Genomic DNA, 12,589 nt, shown 5'->3' with positions numbered 1-12,589 from the left:
GTTGGTGTTCCGATCGGCCCGCTGGGTCCGGAGAACAAACCGTGTGGTCTCTCTGCGGACGTCGGCAGTAATGAGAGCTCAAAAGACAACCGCAGATGGCTGATGGCTGCTGCAGCAGCACCAGTCCACTCGTCGAACATGTTCTGCGGGACCAGCGGATGGACCTGAGTCCTTAGGAATTCACACTCCAAACCCCTTGAAAATATGGAATTGCCTGAAAGATGTTCTTTGCAGAGAGGCCTGGACCAAAGACCTGGAGAAATCTATTTATCTGTACACATATTCATAAATATTTGTAGATCAATTTGCCCTATAAATAAACTATTACAAAAAAATAATTTTAATGAAAAGTATTTTTGAGTGGTGAAATAACCATTTTAACATATGGAGAGCTGATTTGAAGTGTTGAATTTTAAAGGATTATTATCTTTATTATTACTAGTTATTTTCTATTTTAAATTAGGAAAATAGATAAATTGTTGTAGAAATACTCCAATATGCTTTATTCACATTAAAAACCACATGAAATCCCTTACTGCAGGTAGCGGAACCCTGCCATCATGTAGAAGGGGCTGTTATAAAAATTATACACGAGACGATGGCTTCTATGTAATTCCAGGAAATCTTGGTGCTAATTCAAAAGCTTTTCTATTTAATTTTATTATTTATTTTACTTTGTTTCGAAGGGAGCGCAGGAAGTACCGTTACGGGAAACAGCGAAGTCTACTTTTCCAGGCGAATTAGATTACAATAACCCGGGAAGCTAAACCGTCCACCGCCCCGTTTCAGATGCGCCTCGCGAACATTTTAATCCCCCAGACCGCAGCAGAAGCAGGCAAGTTTTTATCCCGTAAGAAGACCGCAGTCTGCGGAGTTTCTGGCCAAACCTGGGGGGCACCAGAACCGGATTCACCTCCGGTGTCGCCGTTCTTTACGGGGATTAGTACCCGTAGCCGGTAAAAACCAAAGCTATAAACTTTTTTTATTGAAGAAAAGAAAAGAGGCAAAAGAAAGGAAAGCAGCAGGAGGAGAGTGGTACAGCAGTACTTCTCCGAACCCTAAATCACGCCTCCCCAGGACAACAGCCGATCGTCACATGACACGTGGCGAAATGTCATATCGGTCTTAATAATGATGGGACGGCCATAGATACGGGCGGCCCGTCTCTCCCCCTCCCCTGCGAAATCGGTGGCCTTCCCTGTTCTCACCACGTGCGCCTCCTCTCCCGCTCCTGCCGCTTCCTCTATTTTATAAGCTCTAATTAATTAATTAATTTTTTTTATAAATATTAAGATTAAATTTTTAAGAGAAAACGAAGGAAAAAGAAAGAGAGAGAGAGAGAGAGAGAGAGAGAGAGAGATGATGGCTTAGCTTTTTCGTTGGGTTTTTTGGGCTGCAGGGCAGTGGAAATGGAAGGAGCCGCAGTGGCTGCTGCTGTTGCTGCTGTTTCTGCTGTTTCGATTTCAGGAGGGCGGAGGATTCGCTCAGGCTTTTTTCCCTTCCCTTCCTTCTTGCACTCCCTTTTTTAGTGGTAGCAGCAGAAACCTTCTCTGCTCACTCCATGCGTTGCCTTCGTTCATAAATTAAAGCGGCAAGTCCATCGGCCATATTTAGAAGCAAGTCCACTCCGGATCCTTCCACTTGCCTTCTATCTCTTCTCTTCTAGAAACGAACGATTAGCTCTCGTTGTCTGTTTGTTTTATTTCTCCATCTTATTTCTATTTGGGGAAGGAAGGAAGGATGGAAGATCTGTACAGTATCCATCCGGGAATCTCGCGGGGTGGAGAGGTGGCGGCCGTCGGATCCACGTCCAGCTTCGCCTGCTTTGAGGCCGACCGGTCGCAGTGCGGGGAAGCCACCGAAGCGTCGGATATCTCCGCCGCCGGCGGCGCCGGCGGTTCGGATCTCACCGACCTGATCAAGGCCCAAATCGCCAACCATCCTCGCTACCCTTCTCTCGTGGCCGCCTACATCGAATGCAGAAAGGTATATAAGATCGGACTCACAAAAGCGGAAGAATTTGCTCTTTATTTGTTGGTCCTTTTGATTGGTTTTTGGTGGCGAAGGTGGGGGCGCCGCCGGAGATGGCATCGCTGTTGGAAGAGATAGGGCGGGAGAGGTACGCAAGCGCGGGATGCGGGGAGATCGGAGCGGATCCGGAGCTCGACGAGTTCATGGTATGAATTAAGAACTAACGTGGCTTCCAAGGAAACAAAATACTATTCCCTAGTAGAAGTACTAGTATTAGTGGTCCTGAGTTCGTTCGTTGGCTTTTAAGTCGTTATCATCGAGCCAAGCTTTGGCTTCTATTTCCAGGAATCCTACTGCCGGGTTCTTCAGCGATACAAGGAGGAGCTTTCAAAGCCGTTCAACGAGGCAGCGTCGTTCCTCAACAGCATCGAGATGCAGCTGAGCAACCTGTGCAAAGGCCGCACTACCTCCTCCTCCACCACCACCGCCACCGGCAACTCCCCTTCCGGTAAAGCTACAGCTAAACAAATACATGGCCATCTCCGGTTGGAGAAGAATCTGAACCGTTTAGTATAATGATCGCACGGTGCAGGAGTAGAGAGTGAGAGAGGAAAGGAAGTAGTTGGGGTGAAGGAGGGGGGGGGGGGGTTCCGAGCCGTCAAATCGTGTCCATGCAAATGGGGTGTAGCGTGTCAGAGCGGACTGCGTAGGGTTGTGTCCAACGTTGGAACCGTGTGCGTGTGGTTCTTTGTTTTGCTTCCTTTTCTCTCTTCACAGCATTTAGAAAGATAGCTCTAGATGTCATCTTTCCCTTGGTCAGAAAAGAGAACAGTATCTCTCTCCTGTCGAAGATTTGTTTTCCTTTTTTCTTTTTCCCCTTTTTTGGGGGGTTGGGGTGGGGGGAGGTGAGGAGGAATAATTACCCTTTTAAAGATGATGAGATGGAACGTGGCCTTCAACTTGTGAGAATATAATTCTTCATTCTACCAAGACATAAATGATTTATGGACCGGCCTTGAGTTCCATTAATGGAAATCATTTCCTGTCTTTGGATCAAGTATTTTAGGGGATTTATGATAGGTTTTCCATCTAAATGTCGCTTTCATCATTAGTATTTCTTGTTTTCATTGGTTTTGTATTCGGGAAATTTCTGTAAATGTTTCAGGTACTGCTCCGATAGCCATGCAGGGAGAAAACCTAGAAATAGTATGGTTATTAAAGTACGTCTTGGATCTCGAAATGCGTGCTACTATCAGTAATTCAGTATCGTCACCTTCTTGTTTCTGTTTATGAAACTTGTAATATTATTGCTTACGCTGTCGTTAGTTGGCCTCAGACCTGCCTTTTTTAGACCTTTTGGTGAATTTTACGGGTATATTTAGACGATGTAGCTCTCAGGTTACCGGTGCTTGCATTGAGCACTGGAATATCGAGCCTTTTCTGATTGCATTATTTTACAACATGCAATACCATGTAATATTTGTTTTGCTATGACTTTTTATCTACTTAATTATGATGGAGAAATACGATAATTATATCAGGCATTGTTTGTGTTAGTACGCATAAGCAATATCTTTAACTTGATCGGTTGAAGTCTGCATTGAAAGGTCCCGGAACCATTAATTTCTTTATGCAATCCGACATAGTGCATCTGAGATAGGAGAATTTGTGATGCAGAAATACTGACCTACAATATTTGATAAAAAAGATTGTAGAAAAGCCCCATGTCTACATTAAAAATATGAGAAATTAATACCTTCTGTCTTAACTGCTATATTTCTGTTTTCATACATCATGGTTTTGGTTTGCTAATCTTGCAAAAACTTATTTACTATTGCTTATTTATTGCTGGGAACTCTTAGTTAAATATTGCAAGTCACATATGCCCTCACTTGTAATCCATGGAAATGATCAAACATTCTCTTTTTTTTTTCAGTGTAGGTTGAATGAATGATAGTGGAGTGAGCTGCAATTTTAGATGAAATAAATGATAAAGTTCTTTGCAGTATTTGTTTCTTTTCTTCCTTTACTAAGGAACCCCAATGAAAGCTTTACATGGAAATTGATTTACTATCTGGATTTTGTCTTGCACAAATTACAAAAATAATGTTAGAATGATTTGACTACCCTATCTAAGTCAAATATAGATGTAATTCAATGGTCACAACCTAGCACACCATGAAACTTGCCTCACCAGGTAAAATTTCTTTCTAGATTTGTTTTGATCATTGCTTTATGGGTTCTTCAAAAGTAGCTTTGTGAATGAGCTTATTTTACTGATTTATCATGTGTTTCTCAAATTCTTCTTTTACTTTATTATTATTTTTTGACCTTTTTGGTTTTCATTGCCTTTTCCTTATCATGTCTTCCAAAGTTTGTGTCAAATTACTATGCTGCTTTTCTTTGTTTATGGAGCTTTTATATTTTTCTTTTTATTTTTTAGTTTGCATATTCTCTCTGTCATGATGTAGCTTTGGTGTTAGCACAGGATATTGGCTTAGACTGGAAGCTTACTTTATAGTTATCATGCTTTTATGAGATAAATTTAAATTATTAATGAAAGTCTCAGACCTGTGTTTGGATTGTGTGTGCAGACTGATTGTGGGTTAAGTGTTTTGTTCGACATGATCTTGACCCTACTGGGTCGTTTTTTTGGACTTGTGAATTACACATCTGCTCAAAAGGGTTTGTATTTGCCCTTATTGCAGCTTCAATTTCAAGGTGGATTCTGATGAAGGTTGATTTATACAGACTGTTCTCTTATATTGCTTGGGTTTGGACTGCTTATCTTAGTTTTAAGTGAGCTAATCGAGCAGTAGGTAAGAAGCTAGTGAAACTCCCTGTTTGGAGATGTTCTAGGTCTTGCATGCATGCAATGGTTGGATAAAGCAACACCATGTGGATTGAATTGGATTCAGGGAACATAAATATTTTCAAGTATGTTGTTTTTTCTCAACTAAAATGTGAAGCTACATTTTCAAGGAGAAAGATAAAATCTGTCTCAGTTAGATATGTTTAGGGACGAAGGGCTTTGAAAAGTGTTTGAAGTTGTGACACAGGAGCTAGTTGTTATATGATTTTCTTGGAGGTGTCACTAGTGATAGTTTAGAATGCTACTCTACACTTTGTTGTTGTACATGTTTTGTCCCTTTTGTAGAGTAGAATGCCGTTTTGCTTACTAGAGTATAATGTTTTTCCTGTTTGCAAGGTAGAGTTTTGCTCTTCAATTCTGATAGGGATTATCTCCCTGTTGTAGCTTCTCCATTTATTGAATTCTCATATTGAATTAATGCATGATGCACCATGTGTTAATTAATATCTTGAACTTATTATGGGTGGATGTTGCTTTTTATTTACCTCCTCTGATTAATGTAGGCATGCTGTTTAGGGGGTGGGTTGTGGTTCCCTAATTGTCTGATTGTTCCTTCTTGTTGCATTGGTACTATTTTCCTTTATGCGGAGCTTTAGAAGTTGTCTTTTATCCTTTTTGTAGTCACACTACTTCATGTCATGCAATATTCATCCAAAATAAATAATTTTTATATTCTTTTATTTCTTTTTTGTCTAAACAGTGGCGAACCACCACTTATTAAACATTTCAGACCAAAGATTTTGTATATGATGCACATTATTTCAGACCAAAGATTGTAACTAGAAGCTCCTTCGTTTGTTGCCTTGTACTGAATTTTCAAGCTGGTTCTTCAAGGATTTTTTTTGTAATGACATGAAGATTCTTAATCATTCTGAATATTCTTACCTATCATATTCATATGCATGGTAAAACAATATGAACTTTGTCCTACAATAAACTCTTCATTTTTTATGGAGATTATGTGCACATCAATAGACACATCACCTTGATAACTTGTGACTTGACCTGGTTAGAACATCTTATATACTCAAATGTAGGGACACGTTATCACCTTGCCTTTACTGTTCCCCAACATCTCTCTTTAACCGACATGTTCATTTTTCTTCTCTATTGCTTCTTTGAACTGATTGTTTCATTTCTTCAAACTCTTGATTCTTGTGTTTTCAACATTGATTGGACATTTGGGGTTGCTTGGTTAACTAAGTTGGATATATAGAGTCTGCTTATTTCAATTTCTATTCTCCATTTTATGTCACAAAGGACTGGATTATTACCTGAGTTCCATACTCATCTTAAAAGATCAAGATTTTAAGCTGTCTTTGTGCCAGTGATTTACATGGCTTGCCAGCTGTCTTCACTGAACTTACAGGGAGTCGGACAAAAAATGCAGCACTCTGCGGTAATTGGAGATGTGGAAAAAGGAACATGTAGATGTGCTTTCTTTTGTATAACTATATGGATGTAAATTCTTCATTGGTAGATTAGACTTCTTTTTACACATCGTAATACTGTTCACAATAGTTTTCAAATCATGTTCCCATATGATGAACAAAATTTTGTAACTAGCTAAACCAATAATAATCTGATCAAGTGACATCAAAAAACTGAATACGTGGAAATAATTGTGATAGAGGATAACTGGATTTGGAAAGTTTTGATAGATAGTTGTACTGGATTCCATTGGAAAGGTGCTCAGGCCATGCATGCACCTGCCAGTAGGTCTGCAAGTTTTGTTTGAGCCAGCTGAATTGTGTGTGATTGTCCAGACCTGGAGAAGTATGACAAATTGGCAAGGTTTGCACTACTTTTTTCTTTGTCCCTAAACTGTGATGTTGAGTAATACTCATGGGCTATATGTAAATGCCTATAAAACCAACCAAGAATTTAAAAACTCAGAAGAATGAAGCATTTGTCAATATGCAGTAGGAGATTCTGATATATGTAATTCGAGTCTATTTACCAGCATAGATAGCTCTTTCACTTATCAATTTTGTTATGTAATGGTGCTTCGCACATGTCCTCATGCTTTGTCCTGACAGGTGCTGGAGCTAGAACATCTAACTATGTTGACTAAATGTTTTCTGCCTCTTTTTTAAAACAGAAAGGGTGGCATGACCTACCATAGTAAATAGCCAAGTCTGAATGCCCAGACATGCTCCATTCAGGAGCTAACCCTGAACCTCCTTAAAATTGTTGACCATGACAACCAGATCGAGTATCATCCAGTTTACAGAAGGGTTTTTCTTTAAAAAGGGAATTTAGGCATGAAAAGTTTGGTCATTTAACCACTGGTTTCTATTGATACTGACAATTTTATGCTCAAGGATGATGAGAAATTATTTTATTTTTAATTTTTCATAAATAAATACAGAAGCTTTTAGTAACACAAATTTTACCCAAGGAAGTCACAATGGACGTTTCTACCATGCTAACATTGGTCCTAGAAAATGGACGCCATTTCCATGCTTATTAAGCTTGCATGGTCTCTTACCTGAATGGAAGGCATCTCAATTACTACCTAAGGCCTCTCCAACCTTGATTTACGACTGATTCCATTCTCCCTTGCTTGAGCTTTCTTCATTCCTCCGCTTTTGTTTACTTCTTTCCATCCTGTGTAAGTATCACCCATCTTTGATCTCATCCTGGTCCAGAAAAAAACCTTGGAACAAGTTCTGTTGATTTTCTTTCTATAAAGGTTGTTCAGCCCCTCTAATAGAATGATTACTAGTGATAAATGAAAAATGCAATAATCTTCTTTCTTTTGGGCATGATCTGCTCATTCCTACTTTTCTCGAATCTCATCATTGGGGGTGGCAACTCTCTAAACCAGTAGTATTTTTTTCTTTGAAGTTTTTTCTCTATGGCAGTCGTCCTGAACCAAACCTGCTAAAAAAGCACTTTTATCTCTAACTGGTTTGAATTTTTTAATGTTATTCTTAGGTCAGTTTTATAGTGCATACATGAACAGCTCATTTGGAAGGAAAAAAGCTAGTTGTCTGTGAAGAGAGATGCTGCAGAGGTTAGTGCTACGGGTTGATAAGATCACAGGAATACTAAACACGGCTTGTTTGTACTACGTTCACAGATTTCTCGTTTCCGCTGTGGGCTGGTGCTGTATATGTATTGTACTATCATTTTCTCTTATTTTCAAATCTAAGCTGTATTTTTTTATAATTCAAATCTATAGGAATTATGTCGTTTACTAATTTTTCTTTTTCTAATATTATTCATTAGCTATTATTATTATAGCAACTTTATTAATGTCTGAGATCTTTTGCTCAAACTATTTTGGTAAGAAATGGTTTCTGGTATATTATTTGGGTTACTGTTTGTCTTAGATTGTGTTTGAGAACCTCCTGGTCTATGAAAGGCTTACTAGTTAGAGTTATATATGATTTTTAAATTGGGTTTCTTTTGTATAGGACTTCTTTTTCCCTTTTCCCCTTTATCATTGTGTTATTGTGGGTATTATCCATTTATTTCGCCCAGGGGGAAGTCATCTGTATTGTAGCATATACTGCCTTTTTGTGTTTGCATTTAGTTCAATTATAATTTGGGGCAAAATTGGTGATGATACATTATGTTTTTCTTAACAGAGGTCAATGCCGAAATTAGCTTAAATAACAATTAAAATTGCTTCTCCGATGATACGATGATCATTTAAATCTGTGTTTGGATTTGCTGGTGCTGGCTTCTCTGAATTGTTTTTTTTTAACCGTCTGTTGACGCATCTATTATTATTCAAAGATTTTTTTTGCATATGCATTATCTCTTTATGCTTTAAATGGCCTTCACTAATATATGTTCGAGGGAGCAATCTGCATGCCGTTTCTAACTACTCCATGTTTAAATGCGCTTCATCTTATTACCAAATCTGTCTTGCTACATGTTTGGATTTTTATGGTGGTAATGCATTCTGCATACTGTTCTAACTACTCCTTGTTTAAATGAGCTTCATCTCATTCCCAAATCTGTCTTGCTACTTGCTTGGATTATTAAGCTGGTAATGCATGCTGATATTCAATACCCTACTGTCAGTGCTTTCTTTAAATGGACAGACACAACTTGCTGAGCAAGTTCCGTGATACTATGTGGGTTGTTTTACTGTTTGCTTGATAATGTTATTTTATACTTTACATCTTGAAATCTTTTTTATGACAATGTTTGTTAAATTGAACTGGCTTTCTACTTATTGTCTTGTTTCTTCTGTTATGGCCGTCATATATGATTCTATCATTTTTTGAAATCCCCCCCCCCCCCCCCAAAAAAATCACATTTTCATGCAGTTCCTTGTCAAAATGTATACCTGATGTCTGTAGACCATTTACTTAGGTGGTGTCCTTGGTTACAAACAGTTGCAGCTACAATGGCCTCGTAAGCAGGCAGATCCAAAATAAATGTCAACCTGTTTCTCTAAAGATTATTTATTGTTTGGTTTAATGCTGCAATAGTTCGTATAAGGTTTCAAGCCTTGAATTGTTTTTCTGTCTATATATGTGATATTTAAGCATGGAGTTCATTACACCTGTTAGTTCTTCTTAGTCTCATTAATTTGTCTAATTAGGTGGTTAGTGCAGCAATATGGTATTGCACCTCCTGTTATGGAACGTATTATATTTCAATTTCTTTCATAAATTGTCAAAAAATTCTTTCCGTGATATTAGGCTAATTTGAAATATAGACATTTGTTCTGGTTTAAATTTGAGTTAATTGCTACAATAATTCATTGCACTCATTTTCATGTTGCACCCACAAAGGATGATGAAAATTTCAGTCAAATCTGTATTGTGTTCACATATTTTTGTATAGTTTCTATTGGTGTTAACTACGAGAATGTGATGGCGGTTATTGTTGTTGCTTTTATTATTATGGTTGCTATTGTTTTTGTTCTTATGTAATTCAGGACTGTCATGCATCTCTTCTGTATGGAAGAAATGCATAATGCTCCTTTTCCAATAATTCATTGCACTCATTTTCATGTTGCACCTACAAAGGATGTTGAAATTTTCAGTCAAATCTTTATTGTGTTCACATATTTTTGTATAGTTTTTATTGGTGTTAACTACGAGAATGTGATGGCGGTTATTGTTGTTGCTTTTATTATTGTGGTTGCTATTGTTTTTGTTGTTATGTAATTCAGGACTGTCATTCATCTCTTCTGGATGGAAGAAATGCATAATGCTCCTTTTCCAATAATGTTTTAGATGACCTCATTTTTTTCCCTTGATTAATGCCTGTATAAGAATAAGAAAATCCAGGCTTTGCTTGTAACTGGTTGGTGCGATGGAATAGCGGGTAGAAATTTAGGCTTTTTGTTGTATTGCTTGCTGAGTACGGAGAGCGATAGGGTTTGGGTGTCCCTAATTGCCAATACTGGAAACATTTGTAGGTCAATAGAGGGTTGGATAATGGAGGATTTTTATTTAGAAAATTCACTATGAAACTAGCTTGCAAAGAAAACGAGAGGCTAAGAAAATTCTCAAGCACAATATTGTGGCTGGAAAAATGATCCACCCAAAAGTTGGATTTCCTTCCCTTTACTAGAGGGTATGCCTGTGAAAGCAACTATTGTTTAATGCAATTTTTATTTAAAGGACCTTTAGTGGGCGAGGGTGTGAAGAATTCTGTGGATGCTCATGCAGTATCAATGATGCCTGTTCGAATTATTAAACTTTTTTCAGTTCTCCAGATCACCTTTTGTATACATGTGTTTTGTTGGTGGACGAACCAAAAGTAAGTGTGATTTGATTCTATCGATGTTGTTTCTTCGAATATGTTTGGGAAAAATGTGATGTAGGATCATCGGTAGGACTAGTATTGTTCGTGATTGCTGTGTCTGCTGTGATATTGCTGTGTCTGCTGTGATATGTATTACATTTTTGGTAGGGCTCTGATTTACTTGGGCTTTGTTTAGATGGACTATCAGTATTTGACTAGAAGTCTATTACATAGAGCAGCCGAATGCTTTAAAATTTGATCAATGAAACTGAAATTTTAATGTATGATGTCATTTTTATTTAGTGGCAAAGATCCAGTTTGGTTCCCGGAATGGTCTTTCCCTTGTTTTGACACTTTTCAGTATCTTCTGTCAGATGAAGTGGTTGGGTCGTCTGAAGAAGAGCTTAGCTGTGGTGATGTGGATGCATTGGAAAGCCAGGAATCCGGTTCGCGCCTCGCTGACCACGAACTGAAGGAAATGCTTCTTAAGAAGTACAGTGGCTACCTGAGCAATCTCAGAAAGGAATTCTTGAAGAAGAGGAAGAAGGGAAAGCTACCCAAAGATGCAAGGTTGACACTGCTAGATTGGTGGCATACCCACTACAGGTGGCCCTATCCCACGGTAGTTTCTTATCCCTTATGTTATCCATTTAGAGCTTCTATCTTCAGCTAGACATTGAGCTTGGACAATGGTTAAATTTAGTTTGAATTAATGGTTGTTTAATTGGTGGCAAGCCATGCAATAATGGTTGTTTAATTGGTGGCAAGCCATGCATTAATGGTTGTTTAATTGGTGGCAATTTCTTTGTGATGGCTTCTTCAGGAAGAGGAGAAGGCAAAGCTAGCTGAGATGACAGGGCTTGACCAGAAGCAAATTAACAATTGGTTCATAAACCAGAGGAAGAGGCACTGGAAGCCCTCGGAGGATATGCGGTTCGCCCTTATGGAGGGTGTTGGTGGTGGATCCAGCGGGACCATGCTGTACTTCGATACAGGCACCGTTGGTCCATGATCGACGATGCTAAGTGCCACCTCATCATAACATCCATGATGCTTTGTTCTTGGATAATTTAATTAATCTCTCCTTTTGATGCCCATGTGAATATGGTGTTCGATCGACTGAAACTGGTGTTATCATTGTCGACAAATAGTGTATCATGGCAACGGTTTGGGAGTCAGTCTGACTTGATGAGCCAGACTTCGGTTTGTATCTTTTTGATCATGGTTCATCTCGGTCGACTCCATCATCGAATGTATTACCGTTGGATGTTTTTGAGCTCCGAATGTCTGGGAGTTGATTAAATTTGCTGTCTTGTGCTGATGAGCAAGAGAAACTGGGTTGAGTCTCTCTGAACTGATGAGCTTAGTATTTAACTGTGATGTTAGTGTATGTGGATGTCTTGTTCAATGTCTTCGGTGGCATTAGAGACATTGGTTCTTTCTCACCAATGGAGTAAATCATTGTCGTCTTTTGATTCTGTCCATGCTGGTTTTATCAATGGTTAGTTGTCGTTGTGCTGTAATAAGTTGTTCGAAAAGTAGGCAGTGGATGCCTGTGTAACTTGGTAAGCGTTTTCTACCTGATGGTATCTAACTGAAGGGCACTAAAGGGTTCACAGGTTTGGAGTTTTGCATGTGTACGTAATCTGAATTGCCCGTATACAGCTACTGGATTAAGCTGAATTCAATCTATTAAAGGTAATACACACTGTTATACGGCCCTACTGCTATTAGGGCTGACAGGCGTCTCAGCTGGCTCGAGTTTAGCTCTGAATTAGAGATTGGATTAGGTCGAATGCAAAAATAATGTGTTTATACTATGATATTTTAATTATTATCTATGCAAATGATTATTATGACTTTATTATAAATATTGGTCATACATTTTTAAAAATATAATATATAAGTGAAAGTATAAAAATAATTTTAAATTTCTATTTCATTTTTTAACTAAGATGTTCGGAAGCTAGGCAAGCTGGCTCAAGCTTGGTTGGCTTATAAAATGGGCTGGGCTGGAGCTAAGCGTTT

General features: G+C 38.5%; 1 protein-coding gene across 1 annotated transcript; it reads left to right on the top strand.

Moving 5' to 3' along the window:
- Positions 1 to 1,320: 1,320 nt before the first annotated feature.
- LOC103700976 (homeobox protein knotted-1-like 1) lies at positions 1,321 to 11,935 on the top strand. The gene is made up of 5 exons (XM_008782888.4): positions 1,321 to 1,986; positions 2,067 to 2,177; positions 2,317 to 2,479; positions 10,936 to 11,183; positions 11,385 to 11,935. Exons 1-5 carry the CDS (start codon positions 1,741 to 1,743, stop codon positions 11,571 to 11,573), a joined length of 957 nt encoding a protein of 318 aa, XP_008781110.1. The 5' UTR covers positions 1,321 to 1,740; the 3' UTR covers positions 11,574 to 11,935.
- Positions 11,936 to 12,589: the final 654 nt, after the last annotated feature.

The sequence above is a fragment of the Phoenix dactylifera genome, chromosome 3 (assembly GCF_009389715.1).
Source record: "Phoenix dactylifera cultivar Barhee BC4 chromosome 3, palm_55x_up_171113_PBpolish2nd_filt_p, whole genome shotgun sequence".
In the NCBI taxonomy this organism is placed as follows: domain Eukaryota; kingdom Viridiplantae; phylum Streptophyta; class Magnoliopsida; order Arecales; family Arecaceae; genus Phoenix; species Phoenix dactylifera.
The sequence above is the reverse complement of the archived record's forward strand: the minus strand, read 5'-3'. Positions and strand labels throughout refer to the sequence as shown.